The sequence below is a fragment of the Lynx rufus genome, unplaced genomic scaffold (genome assembly GCF_022079265.1).
Source record: "Lynx rufus isolate CCGP_SWC_20201006 ecotype Redwood Valley unplaced genomic scaffold, mLynRuf1.p SCAF_4, whole genome shotgun sequence".
NCBI lineage: Eukaryota > Metazoa > Chordata > Mammalia > Carnivora > Felidae > Lynx > Lynx rufus.
In genome coordinates this window covers 114,598,210-114,619,223 of record NW_025814856.1, presented here as the reverse complement: position 1 = coordinate 114,619,223, position 21,014 = coordinate 114,598,210, and the positions used below count along the sequence as shown (strand labels likewise).

Here is a 21,014-nt window from a genome sequence, read left to right as displayed (position 1 = left end):
CAAGTGAAATCATTTCATGAACATGTTAATGGTAGAAGGGCAGATGAGGCTGGTCAGGCAGCGTGGGATGAGATCATGAGGAACACCAACGCCAGGCCAAAAACCAAGAGTCTTACCATTTTTCACAGCCACAAAAATGTCCTTCAAAGTTGGCAAATAGCTGCTTTGTTTGATCTGCAGGATCCTAGCCATTTTGAGGACAATAGGAGCTTGAAGCTAAATTGAAGAAAATTTAATACAAGCTAGATTAATGACTAAATAGATACATTTGGTAATAAAACACTTGTATTTTACTCATGCACAATACCCACAGTATTCAAAAAAAAAAAAAAAAGACTCATCTGGCTTCAAGTTGAAAATAATTTTTAAAAGCAATTTTTCCTTAAGCTTGAATTTTACTTTACATTTACAGCTCTTGAGTATTCACAGAGTGTCAATTAACCCTTTAAGTGTAAAATATTAAACTTCCCACATAAAATCTCCTGCTGTGTTTCAGAGAATCTGAGAGACACATGAAATGCAAATGAACGTCTTAGTTTGCAGGATATTAAATCAAGGAACATGTAAGGCAAACAGCAGAGGAACCAAAGTTAGCTCTTCCAAAGCCACATCCCTCCACTCGGCAAGACCCTACTCCTTCCTACATCAGTTCAATCAACTAAATTTTACCATCTTTGACATTTCCCTGGGGAACGACTCTCTCCTATGCCACAGTGTTTCCAATTATTAAATGCTGTCAAAATATTCTCCAAATGGCAAACTTACTTTTAATCCGCATTCATTTCTAAGGTGCCTATCATATAAAACTTTGGAACAAGAAACGAGAACAGACTATTAAGTCATTCAAAAACAGTATTTTAAGCCTCTGAAGGTACTGGAAGTCATTGCTGTAGAAACCAAATTCTACAACTGACTTTTCTAATTCAATTTGTAAGCAATTTGTAGGGCTATCTACTTACTTGATCATAAATGCATGACAGATTTTCTCTCCTCATCATCCAGAAATCCAGTTCAGTTTGAGGATTCGACTGAAGACAATTCAGCAAAGGCTGCACGGAATCTTTTTCTACGATTTCTTGGATCTGATGTGACCATTTAATAATCACTGACTCAATTGCATGGAGTACTGTCCTTTCATTTGACTCTAGCATACAAACACTGAAATGATTAATAGAATAATTCAAAAACAAATTGTTTCACCTAAATAAAGATAGCACTCGGATCTTAAGATCTATTTGGTGTATCCATAAACTAGTTTTCCAAATATAAATGCTTCAGAATCAGATCCCTTATTTTTATAGTCCCACTTTTAGTTGTGATGTAAACATTGTTACACAAATAATCATAACCTTAAACCATTATTGCTAAAAGAATACTGTTGAGGGACGCCTGGATGGCTCAGTCGGTTAAGCATCTAACTTCAGCTCAGGTCATGATCTCGCGGTTCGTGAGTTTGAGCCCCGCATCAGGCTCTGTGCTGACAGCCCAGAGACTGGAGCCTGCTTTGGATTCTGTGTCCCCCTCTCTCTCTGCACCACCCCTGCTTGTGCTGTCTTTCAAAAATGAATAAACATTAAAAAAAAAATACTCTTGACATCATGTCAATTGTTACAGCCTGCTTTTTGTGCAGTCTGCTTTTAGGAGATGTACTTCGTGGGGCATGTGGGTGACTCAGTTGGTTGAGCATCTGACTCTTGATTTCAGCTCAGGTCATGATCCCAGGGTCGTGGATGGGATGGAGCCCGCTTTAAAATTCTCTCTCTCCCTCTGTCCCTCTCCCCTCCTTGCACTCTCTCTTTAAAATAAAGTTTTAAAAAGTGTACTTAGTAAGGAAATAATATACACGGTGCTCTGTACAACCTTTTTAAAAAAATGATAGAATTCTTGTGCTAATAGCTTCTATGTTAATCGGGTATGTAGGCTCTCCACTTTAATATCCGATATATACCATATCGTTACATACTTGGTCTCTGAGTATTTCTGATCCAGGTCGATTTTTCCTGCAATTGTGGGAATTGGTAGAAGAGTTCTTCTCAACATTTTGCCCCGAAAGACATGCATTTTATTTTTCATGGCTTCTATGTGGTGTTCCATGTCTTGTGAAATAAAACAGGACCAGGATTTATGGTTGTTCCTATTAGAAAGAATGGGCACTAAAATCTAAAGAGAAACATTTCCAAAAGAAGTTAATTTACAGACAGTGTACTCCTTCAAAGATTTTCTTGTCATACAAAATCAGCCACAAAACCACTCGATTTCTTAAATATCAAATTTACAAAGAGAGGACAAAAATCAGTATTCCATTTAGACATCATCAATTAGGCAAATACTTGCAAAGTGCAAATACTATACTGCTTGTTCACTCATTTACTTATTTATCAAACATTTGTGGAAGTTCCCAATGACTCAAACACGGCATAAAACAAACACAACCATGTCAAGTAAGCAAACTACTTTCCTAATGCAAACTGAGCACACTGGCAGGTACATGAATGAAAAAAATTTTTACGAATCACATGGAAGCAAAAGTAATCTTCTCGAGCCCTGGGTGGCATGCCGGTTGATGGTCACAAAGATGTTTATTAATCAGATGGACCTTATTTGGAACTCCCTCTCCCACTGAGTTGGGAGGATCATGTATGTGACACCATGTATGTGAAAACCCTCAAGAATTATCTTTGTATTCCCAGGGCCTGGCAGACGTTAATAAGAATGAGTTGAGTGAATGAAGTTAATAGCCTCTTCTTGTTTTCCCACTCCTTTCTAGTAGCTACTATTTTAAACACTTTTCATTTTTTCTGATCGTCTGCCTGGTGTACCAGCATTACACTACAAAATTTCCATTAGCTGAAATGCTCAGAAAACAATTACTCCACCTTTTGTCTATTTTGACAACACAATTACTTTTGTTTTCTGTGTTGAAACTAATCTTTCCAAAGTGTATTATTACATTTTCCTGCTTAGCGCTGACTACAAGTCAAGCTAGGAAAACAGAAAAATAAGAAACAGTCTTTGTTGGGGATAATCTCATGGGTTAGTTCCTTTTTGCTACAAGAACTACCGTGATTGGAGGCATGTTCAGGATGTAATGTGGAGACACAGGATATACACCTGGCTCTGGAAGGGACAGGTGTTAGGGAAGACCTGCCACAAAAGTTGCTACTTGATTAAAATGGTGAAGATGAGGGCCTTCTGGGTGGAGTCAGTTAAGCCACCGACTCTTGATTTCAGCTCAGGTCATGATCTCACAATTTGTGGGATCCAGCCCCACATCAGGCTCTGTGCTGCCAGCGTGGAGCCTGCTTGAGATTCTCACTCTCCTTCTCTCCGTCCCTCACCCCCACACACGTTTAACTGCTTTCTCTCAAAATAAATAAACTTAAAAATACATAAACAAAATGTTGAAGATGAAATTGCAGAGCAGGCACTCCAGAAAACTCAACACCAATAAAATCATTCAGGGCTCCAGAAGTATAGTGCTTCTGGAAACCTGCCACTCTGGGATTAGCTTTGAGAAAGGCAGGGTAGTTCATGAAGAGCTTTAGAAATCAGACTGAAGACTTGAAGTTTATTGGGCATAACATTCACTGACCCATTAGAAAACTCTCTAAATCTCCAGTATCAGCAACTATTTCTAAATAACAGGCACGAGGAAAATTCTGGTTATTTGGCATATCTAATTTACCAGTTATGGTTTCAAACTTTCACTCTATGATTCTGTGGCAAAGCCAACTACTTTTAAATTTGAATATTTCTGTCACAAGCTGTAGATAAAACTGTGAAATTGTGAGCCACATGCTTTGCAGAGCAATTAGTCAAAGCGCGAGCGTGTTTCCATAAATGTCATTTAAAACAGAGGTGCCTGGGTGGCTCAGTTAAGCATCTGACTTTGGCTCAGGTCATGATCTCATGGGCCATGGGTTTGAACCCCAAGATGGGCTCTGTGCCCCAAAGCAGGCTGCAAGCTCTGAGTCTCCCTCACTCTCTGCCCCTCCCCCTAGTTGCACTCTCTCTCAGAAAAAAACATTAAGAAAAAAAAAAAACATCATTCAAAACAAATAGACCTGGGATATGCTTTTTCATTACAATACATCTTCTTAAACTATACACAAAGTAATTCAATTAATTGGGGGTTTTATTTTGTCTCAGTTGGGAAATGTTTTCCTACTTTTTGCGGTTTAGAAGAAAAATTCCAAACTTTTTCTGAGCACTAAAATAATTTATTTATTTTTTAAAATTTTTTTTCAACGTTTTTTTTTTTTGTATTTATTTTTGGGACAGAGAGAGACAGAGCATGAACGGGGGAGGGGCAGAGAGAGAGGGAGACACAGAATCGGAAACAGGCTCCAGGCTCTGAGCCGTCAGCCCAGAGCCCAGAGCCCGACGCGGGGCTCGAACCCACGGACCGCGAGATCGTGACCTGGCTGAAGTGGGACGCTTAACCGACTGCGCCACCCAGGCGCCCCTAAGCAATAAAATAATTTAAATATGCTTACATATTCAATACGTATATATACAACATAGATTAATGAACTACGGTACCTCTGCTGTGTTTTCTTTACCTATGTTCTTTCTTTGATCCCTTTTTAAGCTAGGGATTTTCTTTTTACAATGGTTTTTAAGTCAATAGTTATTATTACCAGGGCAATGCTTTCAAAATGTGGGAGCCTAGGCCTCTCCCAGACATCTTAAATTGCAATGTCCAAGGATGGGACCTAGATACTAACTATAAGAACCAAATCACACTTCCACTTTAGCTTGATAAGCCAAATGGATAACAGTAATTCACAATTATTATTTCTTTAAAGATTTAGACCAATATAATACATAAAGAAATAACTAGCCAGAGGAGTTAAGATGGCGGAGCAGCATGGAGACCCTAAGCTTGTCTCATCCCTGCAATGCAGCTAGAGCAGCACCAAACCATTTTGAACACCTAGGATTCTACAAATAGTGGAGTGCAGAGTCTGAAGTTCCAAAGTTCAGTCCCTGGCGGTACTCTGGTAATGAAGTAAAACAAATCCCCAGAAGCAGGCAGCCGGGTCTGAGGAGTCTGTGCGCCACCCGGCGAGAAGCAGTTTCCCTGCTTGGAGTGGATTTGGTAGAGGCCATACAGCCTCCCCACAGGCAAAGGTCCCAGCACACCCTGGGGAGCAGTCATGTTTGCTGGTATTGAGACAAAGACGCCAGAGTGCAATGAAACCTGGCACCAGCTGTGTGTAGTGATTTGCCATAATCTCTGAACCTCTGCCCCTGTGAGATCACACGAACCTTTTCTGGGGCAAGCTGTCCCTAGTCACTGATCAGCAAGCCCCTCCCCCCAGAGAGCTGGCATAGGTCCAAGCAGCAGGGGTCTCTGAAGTGTGGGGTTTTGAAACACAACCTCATCTGAGATAAAACTCTGGAGGGGGGTGCTGCCTGGCAGGTGGACAGCTTGGACATGGACACGGTAGAGGCAGGGAATGGACAGAGGCCTGAGATCAAGGAGGGGTACTTAATCACAGGTTGGTGAGAGTATACAAATTCTTGCACCAGAGACTAGGGAGCTGGGTGAGGCCATTTCCACTTCCCCTGCATACGCACATGTGAGGATGCACACGGATCCACCCCAGTCAGCTATGCTGCGACCCTGATGGAGAACAGAGGCTTTACACCAAGCACCACCCAACTGTGCCCTCCAAGCACATCCCAGAGAAGACTAGCACAAGTCACTCCACCTGTTCGGTATACGGACTATAGAACGCTTCATAGTTTCAGTTCTAAGGGAAACTGGATGTAAATTCATTCAGCTTTCATTCTGTTTGCTGGTTCATTTATTTGTTCATTTTCTTTGCTTCTGTTTTGGCTTAAATTGTTTTTTTCTTCTTTTCTTTCTCTTTCTTGAATACAGAAAGAAGAAAACTTATTTTTTTTACTCATTTTTAATTTTTTTAATATATTACTCTATTTCATTTTCTTTCTCTTATTTTATTATACAAATTTTTTTTTATTTTGTAAGTTTTTTCTTACCTTTTTTTTTCTTTCCTTTCCTTTTCTACATTCTATGAAGTTTCTTTCAACAAGCAAACCAAAACAGACCTAGGATCTAGCTTCCTTTTTTTTTTGTTTTTAATTTTTTAATTTTTATTTTTCACTTTATTAATTTTTCCCTTCATCCAAAATAACAAAATGGAGGAATTCACCCCAAAAGAAAGAACAGGAAGAAATGACAGCCAGGGACTTAACACAGATATAAGTAAGATATGTGAACTAGAATTTAGAACCACAATAATAAGAATAATATTTGGGATTGAAAAAAGCATAGAAGACACCAGGGAATCCCTTTCTGTGGAGATAAAAGAAATACAATCTAGTCAGGCCGAAATTAAAAAAACTGCTATACCAGAGATGCAATCTCAAATGTATGCCACTACAGCAAGGGATGGATGAAGCAGAGGAGGGAATCAGTGATACAGAAGATAAAATTATGGAGAATAATGAAGCAGGAAAAAAAAGACATAAACAAAGGCAAAAGATCATGATACAAGACTTAGAGAACTCAGTGACTCATTAAAAAGGAATAAAATCCCAATCAAAGGAGTCCAGAAGATGAAGAAAGAGAAGGGGAAGAAAGTTTATGTGAGCAAATTATAGTGGAATACTTGCCTAACCTGGGGAAGCACACAAACGTCAAAATCCAAGAAGCAATGAGAGCTCCCATTAGATTCAACAAAAAATGACCATGACCAAGGCATATCATACTCAAATTCACAAAATACACAGACAAGGAAATAATTATGACATCAGCAAAGGAAAGAAGTCCTAACCTATAAGGGAAGACAGATGAGGTTATCAGCAGACCTATCCACAGAAACTTGGCAGGCCAGAAGGAAGTGGCAGGATATATTCAACATGCTGAATTGGAAAAATATGCAGCCAAGAATTCTTTACCCAGCAAGGCTATCATCCAAAATAGAAGGAAAGATAGAGTTTCCCAAACAAAAACTAAAGGAGTTCATGACCACTAAACCGACCCTGTGAGAAATTTGAAGGGAGACTCTGAGTGGAGAAAAGACCAAAATAAAACATCAAAGACCAAAGCAACAAAGGCTAGAAAGGACCAGAGAACACCGGAAACATCAAGTCTACAGGCAACACAATGGCACTGAATTCAAATATTTTGGTACTCACTCTAAATTTAAATGGACTAAATGTTCCAATCAAAAGACACAGGATATCAGAATGTATAAGAAGAGAAGGCCCATCTATACGCTGCTTACAAAAGACTCATTTTAGACCTAAAGACTCCTGCAGATTGAAAGTAAGGGAATGGAGAACCATCTATCCTGCTAATGATTATCAAAAGAAAGCTGGAGTAGCCATACTTTTATCAAACTAGATTTTAAAATAAAGGCTGTAACAAAAGATCAAGAAGAGCATCATATCATAATTAAGGGGTCTATCCACCAAGTTGTAACAGCTGTGAATATTTATGGCCCCAACATGGTAAAACCCAAATATATAAATCACTTAATCACAAACATAAATAAATGTATAGTTAACAATAAAGTGATTGTAGGGGATTTTAACACCCCACTTACACCAAAGGATAGACCACATAAGCAGAAAATCAACAAGGAAACAATGGCTTTCAATGACTCACTGGATCAGATGGACTTAAAAGATATATACTGAACATTTCATCCTAAAACAGCAGAATAAACATTCTTGAGTGCACATGGAACATTCTCCAGAATAGATCACATACTGGATCACAAATTGGCTCTCAGAAAGTACAAAAATATGGAGATCATATCATGCATACTTTCAGAGCACAATGTTATGAAACTTGAAACGAACCACAAAAAAAAAAAATTTGGAAAGACGATGAATACTTGGAGATTAAAGAACATATTACTAAAGAATGAATGGGCTAAACAAGAAATTAAAGAGGAATTTTAAAAGTACAGGAAGCCGTTGAAAATGAAAACATGGCAGTCCAAAACCTCTGGGATACAGCAAAGGTGGTCATAAGAGGGAAGTATATAGCAATCCAGGCCTTCCTAAAGAAGGAGAAAGGTTTCAAATACACAACCTAATCTTACACCTAAAAGAGTTGGAAAAAAACAACAAATAAAGCCCTAAACCAGCAGAAGAAGGGAAATAATAAAGATCAGAGCAGAAATCAATGATGTTGAAATCAAAGAAAACAGAACAGATCAATGAACCCAGAAGCTGGGTTTCTGAAAGAACAAACAGAATTGATAAACCCTTAGCCAGGCTGATCAAAAAGAAAAATGACCCAAATAAATAAAATCACAAATGAAAACAGGAAAGATCACAACCACCACTGCAGAAATACAAACAATTAGAGAATATTATGAACAATTATATGCCAACAAATTGGGCAACCTAGAAGAAATGGACAAATTTCTATAAACATATAAACTACCAAAACTGAAACAGGAAGAAATAGAAAATTTTAACAGACCCATAACCAGTAAAGAATTTGAATCAGTGATCAAAAATCTCCCAACAAGAATCCAGGGCTGGATGGCTTCCCAGGGGAATTCTACCAAACATTTAAAGAAGAGTTAACACCTATTCTTTTGAAGCTGTTCCAAAAAGTAGAAATGGAGGGAAAACTTCCAAACTCATTCTATGAAGCCAGTGTTACCATGATTCCAAAACCAGGCAAAGACCCCACTAAAAAAAGAGAAGTACAGACCACTTTTCCTGATGAACATGGATGCAAAAATTCTCAACAAGATACTAGCCAACTGGATACAACAATACATTAAAAGGAGTATTCACCATGATCAAGTAGAATTTGCTCCTGGGATGCAGGGCAGGTTAAATATCTGCAAATCAATCAATGTGATACATTACATCAATAACAGAAAGGACAAGAACCACATGATCCTCTCAGTAGATGCAGAGAAAGTATTTGACAAAATAGAGCATCCTTTCTTGATAAAAACCCTCAAGAAAGTAGGCAGAGAAGGAATGTACCTCAAGATCATAAAGGCCATATATGAAAAACCCACAGCTAATATCATCTCAATAGGAAAAAAAAAAACAAACTGAGAGCTTTCCCCCTAAGGTCAGGAACAAGACAGGGATGTCCACTCTCACCACTGTTATTCAACATAGTGTTGGAAGTCCTAGCCTCAGCAATCAGACAACACAAAGAAACAAAAGGCACCCAAATTGGCAAGGAGGAAGTCAAATTTTCACTCTTCACAAATGACATGATATTCTATGTGGCAAACCCAAAAGACTCCACCAAAAAACTGCTAGAACTGATCCATGAATTCAGCTAAGTCGCAGGATATAAAATCAATGTACAGAAATTGGTTGCATTTCTATACACCAATAATGAAACAGCAGAAAGAGAAATCAGGGAATCAATCCCATTTACAACTGCACCAAAAACTATAAAATTCTTAGGAATAAACCTAACCAAAGAGGTGAAAGATCTATACACTGAAAACTATAGAAAACTTACGGAAGAAACTAAAGAAGACACAAAGAAATGGAAAAGAACATTCTATGTTCATGGATAGGAAGAACAAATACTGTTAAAATGTTAGTACTACCCAAAGCAATCTACATATTCCACACAATCCCTATCAAAATAATACCAGCAATCTTCACAGAGCTAGAACAAACAATTCTAAAATCTGTATAAAACCAGAAAAGACCCCAAACAGCCAAAGCAATCCTGAAAAAGAAGACCAAAGCTTGAGGCATCACAATTCCAGTCTTTAAGCTGTAGTACAAAGCTGTAATCATCAAGACAGTATGGTACTGGCACGACAGACACATAGATCAATGGAACAGAAGAGAGAAGCCAGAAATGAACCCACAAAGGTATGGCCAACTCATCTTTGACAAAGCAGGAAAGAGTATCCAGTGGAACAAAGACAGTCTCCTCAGCAAATGGTGCTCGGAAAGCTGGACAGCGACATGCAGAAGAATTAACCTGGACTACTTCTTACACCATCCACAAAAATAAACTCAAAATGGATGAAAGACCTAGATTTAAGAAAGGAAACCATCAAAATCCTGGAGGAGAGAACAGGCAACAACCTCTTGGATGCTGGCCACAGCAGCTTCTTACTTGACATGTTTCCCAAGGCAAAGGAAACAAAAGCAAAAATGAACTATTGGGACCTCATCAAGATAAAAAACTTCTGCACAGTGAAGTAGAAAAACAGCAAAACTAGAAGGCGAATGACAGAATGGGAGAAGTTACCGGCAAATGACCTAACAGATAAACGGTTAGTATCCAAAATCTATGAAGAACTTATCAAACCCAACACCCCCAAAAAAAATAATCCAGTGAAGAAATGGGCAAAAGACTTGAATAGACACTTTTCCAAAGACATCCAGATGGCTAACAGACATAGGAAAAAGTGCTCAGCATCACTCATCATCAGAGAAATACAAATCAAAACCACAATGAGGTACCACTCACACCTGTCAGAGTGGCGAAAATTAACAACTCAAGTGACACAGATGTTGGCAAGGGCGTGGAGAAAGAGGACCTTTTGCACTGCTAGTGGGAATGCAAACTGGTGCAGACAGTCTGGAAAACAATATGGAGGTTCCTCAAAAAATTAAAAATAGAACTACCCTATAACCCAGCAATTGCACTACTAGGTATTTATCCAAAGGATACAAGAGTGCTGTTTTAAAGGGGCATATACACCCCAATGTTTACAGTAGCACTATTGACAATAATCAAAGTACGGAAAGAGCCCAAATGTCCATTGACTGATGAATGAAGAATATGTGATATATATGTATATATGTGTGTATACACACACACACACACACACACACACACACACACACAAATGGAATATTACTTGGTGATCAAAAAAGAATGAAATGTTAGTATTTGCAACAATGTGGATGGAACTAGGGTGTATTACGCTAAACGAAGTAGGTCAGTCATACTTCATAGGATTTTACTCATATGTGGAATTTAAGAAACAAAAGATGAACATAGGGGAAGGGAAGCAAAACTAAGATAAAAACAGAGAGGGAGACAAACCACAAGAGACTCTTAAATACAGAGAACAAACTGAGGGTTGCTGGCAGGTTGTTGCGTAGGGGGATGGACTCAATGGGTGATGGGCATTAAGGAGGGCACTTGTTGGGAGGAGGTGTTATATGTAAGTGATAAATCACTAAATTCTATTCCTGAAATCATTACTATATATTAAATAACTTGGATTCAAACAAAATGTTAAAAAAAATTTTTTAATTAAAAAAAGAAGTAATATGAGAAGGTAAGAAAGAAAAGAAAGAAAATTAAGTGTCTGACTTTCAATTTAGACTCAAGTCATGATCTCAGTTTGTGCATTGAAGCCACACATCAGGTTCTACACTGAGAGCACGGAGCCGGCTTGGGATTCTCTCTCTCCTTCTCTCTGCCCCTCCCCCCACTCATTCATTCATTCTCTCTCTCCCACAAAAATAAACATAAAAAAATTTTTTTAAAAAGAAATAACTACATGACATTTTAAATATTTTTGCTAAATATTATAAAATATAATACAGCTACAAGTAAGAGTACACAGGAACACATTAAGAATGTTGAAGAGCAGATTGGGAGTTCAGCTTTGGATATGTCAGATTTGAGACATTACACACTAAATGGCTATGTCCACAAGACGATGGATACCTAAGCCTCAAGTTTAAGAGAGAGATCCAGGCTGGAGACACAAGTCTGGGAGTCCCTAGCACATCAGCATGAATTCCCATAAATCACTGAGTCAAACTCCAAAAAACGGTTCATAATGAATGCAAGTGAGAATACATTAGATCATTTAAATGAGAAAAAACTAAACATGAAGGCACAAATGACATTCCCAACCTGCAGTTCAAATACTTGGTCCATCCCTTTTTTATTCCGTCCCATTAAGAAGCCAAACACTAGAAAACTCCCTCAGTACTTTACAGACCACTTCACTACCTCAGTAACAGTCTCTCCTTCACTCAACAGGATGACCAATTCAGCAGTCCTCTGCATGTCATGTCTTTTGTTAATGTATAAATCAGAGAGTTTTGTTAATGTATAAATCAGAGGTTGATTAGCTTGGAATGCAAGTCACCAATGACCACTGACATTCCATGTGACTGTACAACTTCCCAATCAAGCCGGCCCTGATAAAAAACCTTCCCAGAACATGCACCACCACGGCCGTCTTCCAATCAACACATGAATTTGGGTTTGATCATTGCCTTTGCTGGCAACCACCTGAAAAAGTTATGTGGCTGTTTATTTTCTAATCGGTCTCTCCACCCTTGTTTCTCACGACCTCCCAGCTCAGGTTCCCCGATCCAGCTACATTAATTTACTCCTTTTTTTAAAAAGAACCTGCATTTCCTCACCTCTGTGCCTTTGTAGTGCTTCTCCCTCTGCTCAGAAAGCCCTTTCTCCTCCTACACCTAGCTATCTCCTCCTTGTCCTTCAACACTATGGGGACCACATAATTTACCATACAATTCTGGAGGCTTTCGAGAGTACAAAGAAACACTAAAAATCCTTAGCGGACATTAACTGATCTCTGACAGTTGTAAGCCAAAAGTACCCCAGGCAAACTGAGACCTAGGATCATCCTATTTCAGAGTCCCCAGCCCCTGTCAGCCCTGTAGGTGTGGGGAGCATCACGAGGCTCCCACCCCATGATGCTGAAGACTCCTCCAGGAGCCTCCTGTGTCCTCCTACTGCAAGCTCAGCAACCTGCCTCCCTCATCAGACTACATGCCTTCTGGGGACACAAACTACATCACTAACTACCATGTGTTGTGGCCAGTCACTAGCAACGAGTAGGTCTTCAATAAACAGTGATTAAATGAATAAATGAGATTAGCATAAAATTTCCCGAGTATCCTCTTCACCGGTCCAAAACAATCCAAATGGAAAGAGAGATCATATGCCAAATGCTTCTCTAAAGAAATACCTTGAAGCTTCAGTGTTTGGTCTCTTATAACAACAGGATATTAGCCCTTAATTGACCTTCATTCATGTAACAAGTCCGGAGCTCCTACTACGTGTCAGGCAACGTCTTGGGTGTTTGGGCCACAACAGGGAGCAAAACAAAGATTCAAAGCTGGGACTAGGGTTAGGCAAGTGAGGCATTCACACAGGAAATAGAATCTAAAAGCCACCAAAAAACTCAGTAATCAAGACGAATAATTTTTTAAGATACTTTTTAAATCAAAATTAATGCAACAAAAATGATGAATTATCACTATTTTTAAATAAAGGCAACATCAGTATTATGGGTTTATTTTTGCTTCAGCCTCCAATATGATCTAATACAGTACTGTTAGTGATCGACTGTTTATTTAAATGTTGACTTTTTCATTTTGATTTTTTATTAATGTTTATCTATTTCTTGAGAGAGACAGTGTGGGGGTGGGGAGGGGGAGAGAAAGAGAGAGAGACAGACACCAAATCCAAAGCAGGCTCCAGCCTCTGAGCTGTCAGCACAGACCCCAATGCAGGGCTAGAACCTGTGAGATCATGACCTGAGCCAAAGTCTGAGACTTAACCGACTTAGCAACCCAGGCACCCCTCATTTTTATTTATTTATTTTTTAAATACTGCATTGAAAGGAGGGCAGTTGTTGGGATGAGCACTGGGTGCTATACGTAAGCAATGAACCACGGGAATCTACCCCGAAAACCAAGAGCACACTTTACGCACTATATGTTCACCAATTTGACAATAAATTGCATTAAATAAAAAACCATGAACTCATATAAATATTATGTACATCTCAATTTAAAAAAATAAAATAAATACTGTATTAAAATTTCATCCTGATATTGAGGGGTTTTTTTGTTTTGTTTTTGCTCCCTTTGCCTCCCTATAAATTTGCTCTTGAAGTGGGTGCCTCATTTGCTGACCCTAGTCCCTACCCTCCTCAAGGGTGGCTTTAATAAAAGATACATGAGTAAAAAGACTTGAAAGACATTAAGGGGTTAGCTGAGTGAATTCTGAGGGAGGTAAAGAAATAGTAGGGGCAACAGTGTACCTGAGACAATTAAGGATCAGCAAGGAGGTCACGAGTTAGCAAGTGAGAAGAGTTTAAAGAGGTCACAGGGAGGTCAGGTCACAGATTCTGGACTAGGGATTTCATCCTTTAATACACCTAAGAACCAATGATGATCCTGCCTCAGTAGCTCTGAAGACGACCCTGAGATTCTACAGTTCTACCAAGTTTTTAGGTAAGGCTGATAGCTGTGATCCACAGAGAACACAGAACATGCAAAGTCTAGACTACTAAAAGCACTTGGGCCCTTATTCAGAGTAAAACGGGAGCAGAGAAGTTACATGTTCTGACTCATGCTTCAACAGAATCCCTTTAGCTGCTATGTTGGGAATACATTCTAGATGGGAACCACACAAAAGCATAGAGATTAGTTAAGAGATGAAAGCATGGGAATGCAAACTGGTGCAGCCACTCTGGAAAAAGGTATGGCGGCTGCTCAAAAATTAAAAATAGAACTACCCTATGATCCAGTAATCACGCTACTAGATATTTACCCAATAACTACAAAAATACTCATTAAAAGGCATACACGTACCCCTATGTTTATGACAGCATTATTAACAACAGCCAAATTATGGAAGCAGCCCATTGACAGATGAATGGATAAGGAAGATTTGGTATATACATAAAATGGAATATTATTTTTCCATAGAAAAGAATGAAATCTTGCCACTTGTAATGACATGGATGGATCCAGAGAGTATAATGCTAAACAAATTAAGTCAGAGAAAGAAAAATACCATATTTCACTCAAGCGAAATTTAAGAAACAAATCAAATGAGTGAAGGAAAAAAAAAAAAGGAGAGGGAGATGAACCAAGAATCAGACTCTTAACTACAGAGAACAAACTAATGGTTACAGGAAGGGAGGTGGGTAGGAGGATGGGTAAAATAGGCAATGGAGATTAAGGAGTGCACTTTTCATGATGAACATGAATTCATCATGATCTTGGTGTGGATTTGTGTGTGATGTATAGAATTGTTGAATCACTCTATTGTCTACCTGAAACTAATATAACACTGTATGTTAATTCCTATATAATGTAACAAAATGAAATGAAATAATAACATAAAAAAAAAGAGAGAGAGAGAGAGAGAGAGAGATGAAAGCAGTAGCACAGGTGAGAGACAATGGTGAACCAGCCCAGAGTGGCAGCAGGAGAGGGGAGTATGGAGGCTGATTCTGAATGTATTTTGAAGGTAGAACTTGCCTGATTTCCTTTTGTTAAATATTATTTTAATCCAAGTTAGTTAACATATAGTGTGGTATTGGTTTCAGGAGAATTTAGTGATTCCTCACTGACCGATGACACACAGTGTTCATCCCAACAAATGCCCTCCTTAATGCCCATCACCCATTTAGCACATTACCCTACCCAACACCCTCTAGCAACCCTCAGTTTCTCTACAGTTAAGAAACTTTTATGGTTTGCCCCCCTCTCTTTTTCTTATTTTTCCTTCCCTTCCCCTATGTTCAACTATTTGGTTTCTTTAATTCCATCAATGAGTTAAATCATATGATATATAAATGACTTTTGATATATGATATATATCATAATTTGATATATGATATATGAATGATATATTCTGACTTTTTTGTTTAGCATAATACATTCTAGTTGCATCCATGTTGTTGCAAATGGCAAGATTTCATTTTTTTGATCACCAAGTAATATTCCATTGTATAAATATATGTATATATATATATATGTATATTCCATTGTATATATATATGTACACACATATATATATACATATATATATATATATATATATGCCACATCTTCTTTATCCATTTGTCAGTTGATGGACATTTGGGCTCTTTCCATACTTTGCCCATTGTCGATAGCACTGCTATAAACATTGGGAAGCATGTGCCCTTTCAAATCAGCACACCTATACCCTTTGGATAAATACCCAGTAGTGCAATTTCTGGGTCATAGGGTAGGCCTATTTTTAATTTTTTGAGGAACCTCCATATGGTTTTCCAGAGTGGCCACACCAGTTTGCATTCCCACCAGCAGGAACTTGCATGATTTCCTGCCAGAACGGATACAACGTGTGACACAAAAGAGTTAGGGCTGTCTCAGTAATTTTCTGGCTTGAGCAACTGGAAGGAAGGCGTTCACGCCACTATTGTGGAGATAGCCACAAGTAATGCAGTGGAGGCTGGGGAAGGTCAGTTCAACTTTGGACAGGTTTGGGATGTTTATTAAAATGCAAGTGTGAATTTCAGGAAAACAAATGGATCTCCGAGTTTGAAATTCAGGCAAAAAGATCTTGGCTAGAGAGAGAAGTTTGGGAGTGCCTTGCACATCATCATAAGCCACCGTTAATCAGCCAATCTTGCGAGCTACACTGGATACGAAGCAAAGACAATCCTTATAAAAATGTTTTCAACCCAATCATCTATAGCCAGGCCTTAGGGCCTTCTTCATACCGAATGTAAGTCTTGTCCAAAAGTAAACCCAAGTGACTTCCTAAGTGTGATCTCATTTTTTTTGTTCCCAATACTCAGATCTTCAAGCATAATTACATGAATCTTCTAAACCACTTAAACTCTGAGCTTCTGGATGGCTTATACCTACAATAAATGTACTTGTGGACAGCTTACTCTCTTTCATTTCATCTTTCTCAGAGTGGAATGCAGACCCTGGTATGGAGATAAATCCACACCAAGATCAGAGGAACTTGCAAGAGTTGTGTATCTTCTGTCTGTTGCCAGACAGACAGTAATGTAAGAATTGAAACAAAGAGTACATCCTTGCCCTTCCAAGCCCCAGCTGATGGCAGTCTAGTTTCAAATGACCAAGAGTCATTCCCATTTCATGTGAAATGCTCTCATCAGGTTCAGTTCGGTAAAAATTTATTGAGCTTCTGCTACAGACCAAAAAGTGTCCCAGGTAAAGATAGAAAACTCTATCGGTGTGTCCCTGAAATCATCTAAAACCGAGTAATTTCAACAGGAGGAGAGGGAAACAGAGGTAAGGTGAAGTTGGGAGTTAGAGACTTTGGCTAGTCCAAAGAAAGAGAAAGAGACTCAGGAAGTAGAAGTGGCGTGCAACAGAGAGACTGGCAAATCGTTAGTAATAAATATTCTGGGAATTATTCCTACCTTAAGCACTGGCCTTGGCAGAAATGCACTGATTACAGAGATCTGATTTACTTCTATCTAACCCAGGGGCTCTCAAAGTTTGGGGCACATTAGAATTGGGATTTTAACCATTGTAACCACCTGGCTCCCACCCCATTCTGATTTAGTTAGTATTAAGGTTGACCAGGGTAAAGGCAGGTTAGATAGTTCCCCAGGTGATTCTAATGTTCAGCAAAGTTTGAGAATCACTGCTCTAATCCTACAGAACCTGGTCATTTGGTACATCTTTCCTCAAAGACATACATCAACAAACAGAATCTTATGAGATCAGATATTGTAGAAGATTGGCCCCACCCCAGACCTACTGGAGCAGCCTGACTTTAATAAAATCCCCAGGATCCCACATTAAATCCCATTTAAAAAAAAAAAAAAAACATTAAAAAAATCCCAAGGTACTTTTATTTCAAGTATCAATAACCTGGGTTTAGACAGCATTTCTCTGATTTAAGGGGACAGAAAGAAGAATTTTAAAGCAACCACTTCAAAAATTTCGTTTCTATTATCTTTCCACATTATCTGACCTGAGGGTCACAGAAACTAACAGAAATCTGAAAAACTTATGATACACGCTTCCAAAGTCTAAGTTTGTCTCTATTCAACGTGAAATTTAAAACCTATAGCTAATTACAAGAGCCTATTCAAGCTTCTTTTTACTTCCCATATTTATAAACAAAGAGAAAAAGGATAATCCTACAGATTACCATCTGTTGAATATTATCAGTATCCTCTCATTCAGAAACAGTTAACCACATTGCATCCACCTAAAGAGATTATTGGCTTCTACATTCTTTTTTTTAACCAGAGTTTTTCTGAATAATTCCAAGTGCCATAGAGATAAATTAAAGATTCAAATATTAAGGACAGACTAGTACCTCATCTAGGAAAGCAGTTACATGTCCGAAAGATGAGGCGGTTAACTCTCCAAATAAAACCGTTTGAGAAAAGTCATTTACTCCAATGTTTTCAGTAATCTTCTTGGCAATATAAACAAGTTTATGTTTTGCATCTCTTGGAATCTGAAACAAGAGCAAAATAATTAGTCCAAGTTCACAGCGTAGTTTCCATATTAACACATAGGATTTGCTCTATCTAACTTGTAGCTAGATTGCTAAAAAAGGAATAAAATCTGGCATCTTGCCTACCTTTATAAATAAGGTAGTTCCACAGCTCTTTGCCCTACCTTCTGCAAACCGTATAGTTTTGTTCTTTTATAATGCTAATTCCATAGCATTATTGGTACGTAAATATCACCTTTAAAGAGGCTTGTCAATTACCCAAGATCATTATATACCCTAACATCTCCTTATTAAAAATAAATATAAGGAGAATTTAGCATTTTTCTATCTTAGGAAAGGTCATTCCTTTTTATAACCTTTTTTTTTTTTGTAGTTTGGAAATAAACCAAAGTGAAAGGAAGTTCAGGCACAAGAGGTTACTTTGTAAATCTATCCTCAAAATAAAATGTTGAATGAAGATATTTTAACATTTCCACAAGTACTGAGCTATTTCTTCAGATATGATGATTATTTAACTTAAGTAATCCTAGACTTAAGTATCCTATCTCCTTGTTTGACAAAATTTTTAATTAGTTATAATTGGGAAAAGAGCAAAACAAAAAAATTCAGATCTCAAAACCCTAAGGCAAACTCCTGTTACTCTTTCTCTGGGATCCTATTTCCCAACTATTAAAGTGACACACAGCGATGATAAACACTTCACACATACAACACATTACACTGAGGCACTGTAAACACTAAAGACTTGATTTTGGCTCAGGTCATGAACCCAGGGTGGCAGATCCAACCGCGCATCTGCTCCATGCTGACTGAGTGTGGAACCTGCTTAAGATTCTGTCCCGCTCCCTCTGACCCTACCCTGCTCATGCTCTCTCTGAAATAAATAAAAATAAAAATAAAAATAAAAATAAAAATAAATGCTGAATACAAATACTGTATTTATAAGTGATACCTTAACCTCCAACTACAAAGTCTAAAAAAAAAAAAAAAAAAGGAAGGAAGGAAGAAAGAAAAGATGGAAGGAAAGAAAGGACTGCCCCCCTTCTCCCTCCAGGGCTGGTAAACACCATGTGTGCGCGGAGTGCCAGAGCACTCCTTTTTTAAAGACTAAATATTTTTCCTAGGATTAAATGTAACAGACAGACTTAGCATATGAAAAATTATTCAGGCTCTGCTAAAACATTTTTTAAAGACAGGACCCCAGATTGGCCCAAGAGCTATTGAAAACAGAAGTTATCTGGCACAGAGAACCCACCTTGTTCCCAAAGCCTAGGCAGTTGAGAAAGTGTAGTGTAGCTTTTCCTGCTTTATCTGGGTTGGGCAAACTAACCTTCTAGAAAACTAATCCACAGTTGCTTAACTGCAGAGTGGGCGCACGTGGGTGATTTTGCAAACTCCAAGGCAAGGGCTCCCAAAGAAAGTTTCTTAAAGCGCCTAAGTGCATGCCCCAAGGGAACCCAAGGACGCGACTGGCCTGTCCCCGTACTGGCAGCCTGACAGGGTCCCTTAGCCTGTCGCCCCTTACCTCCCGGGCGACTGCGAGTGGTCCCGCGGCGGCGACGCTGAAGACAAGGCATGCGGGACTGGGGTTCTCCAGGAACTCTCCCAGGACGTGCCGGTTTTCCTCGCTCTCCAAATGCTGGCTCCATTTCTCCGCTGAGAGCCCTAGCATCAGCTCCAGGCGGCCGCCGAGAAAGCGCACCCGCGCGTCTCGGGCGAAACTCCGAGCTCTCCTGGCCGCCGCCGCCTCTTCCTCCTCTTCCTCTTCTTCCTCCTCCTCCACCCCTTCCTCCTCCAGCTCCTTCATGCCCACCACCTCCAGGCCAGCGCCCGGAGTTAGGGGAAGGGCTGCGTCTTCTGGAATCCCGAACACCTCCCGGGCTGCCATCACGCACGTCCAAGAGAATGCTGGGTCGGTCTGCTCCACACGCTCGCGTCCCTGCCCAGCCTGGGGTGGGCGAGGACACTTTTCCCCACACGCGCCGCGGCAGACGCCCACCCCCTCCGGCGACTGCAAGCAGCGTGGCCGCTGGCCCACACCTGCTGCTACTTGGCTGCGGGCGTGGCACGCACTGCTAGTCCCACCGGCTGAGGCTCCGACCCCAGCGGAGCTGCGCGTCCAGTTTCCCGGGAGACGGCGTCCCCGCCCCAGTCAGCTGTGGGCGGGGTCAGCGCCCGGCTGAGGCCTTCCGGCTCAGGGCTCCTCCCATTGGGGCGGCTCTGGAGGGCGTGTCCTCCTCGTGTCTCAGCCGCTGAGTGGGTGGCTTCTTCTGCCCAACGACACCTTGTCCTACTGGACGTTCCGTGGGGTTCCCAGGGAGCGAGAGTAACAGCCCATCACTTATTAATATAGTTTATGCAGTGCTGTCTTGTGCCGAGCTCCGCGCTAAATCCTTAGCCTTATTTCATATAATCCCTAGAAAGTCAGGGCTTCGACTGCTCAGTTTGTCTTATGAGCAAGGGAACCAAGTCACAAAGTGGCTGCGCGACAAGGAGAAAGTGGAACCGGCATTCAGACCTAGTGCTGAGGGCTTTTATTCACCTTACTGCAGGTTGTCTGAGTAGTACCAGAAAAGAGCTAACCCGGCAGTGCGACTTCTCTGGTTGTGGAAATAAAGATCTAGGTATTCGAAGCCCTGATTCTGATCCTAGCCTGCTACTTAGAATGTTAATATGCCCAATAAGAGAATGGATAGCGCTCTTTGTGCATTGCAAAGCAGTACTAGAATTATCGTGCAATCCAAAAGTAAATAAAAGATCATGGGAGAAAAGTTCCAGACTAAAAACAGTC

General features: G+C 39.7%; 1 protein-coding gene across 1 annotated transcript in view; it reads right to left on the bottom strand.

The window, feature by feature from the left end:
* Window positions 1-20,314, bottom strand: part of DNAH11 (dynein axonemal heavy chain 11) — a 352,793-nt gene extending 332,479 nt beyond the window's left edge. The window contains exons 1-5 of the mRNA XM_047094654.1: window positions 19,749-20,314; window positions 18,080-18,223; window positions 1,964-2,160; window positions 960-1,158; window positions 117-216 (exon numbers count right to left, since the gene is read on the bottom strand). Of these exons, the coding sequence (XP_046950610.1) occupies window positions 117-216; window positions 960-1,158; window positions 1,964-2,160; window positions 18,080-18,223; window positions 19,749-20,111 (1,003 nt within the window). The 5' untranslated portion in view covers window positions 20,112-20,314. The remainder of the gene's footprint in view (window positions 1-116; window positions 217-959; window positions 1,159-1,963; window positions 2,161-18,079; window positions 18,224-19,748) is intronic.
* Window positions 20,315-21,014: the final 700 nt, after the last annotated feature.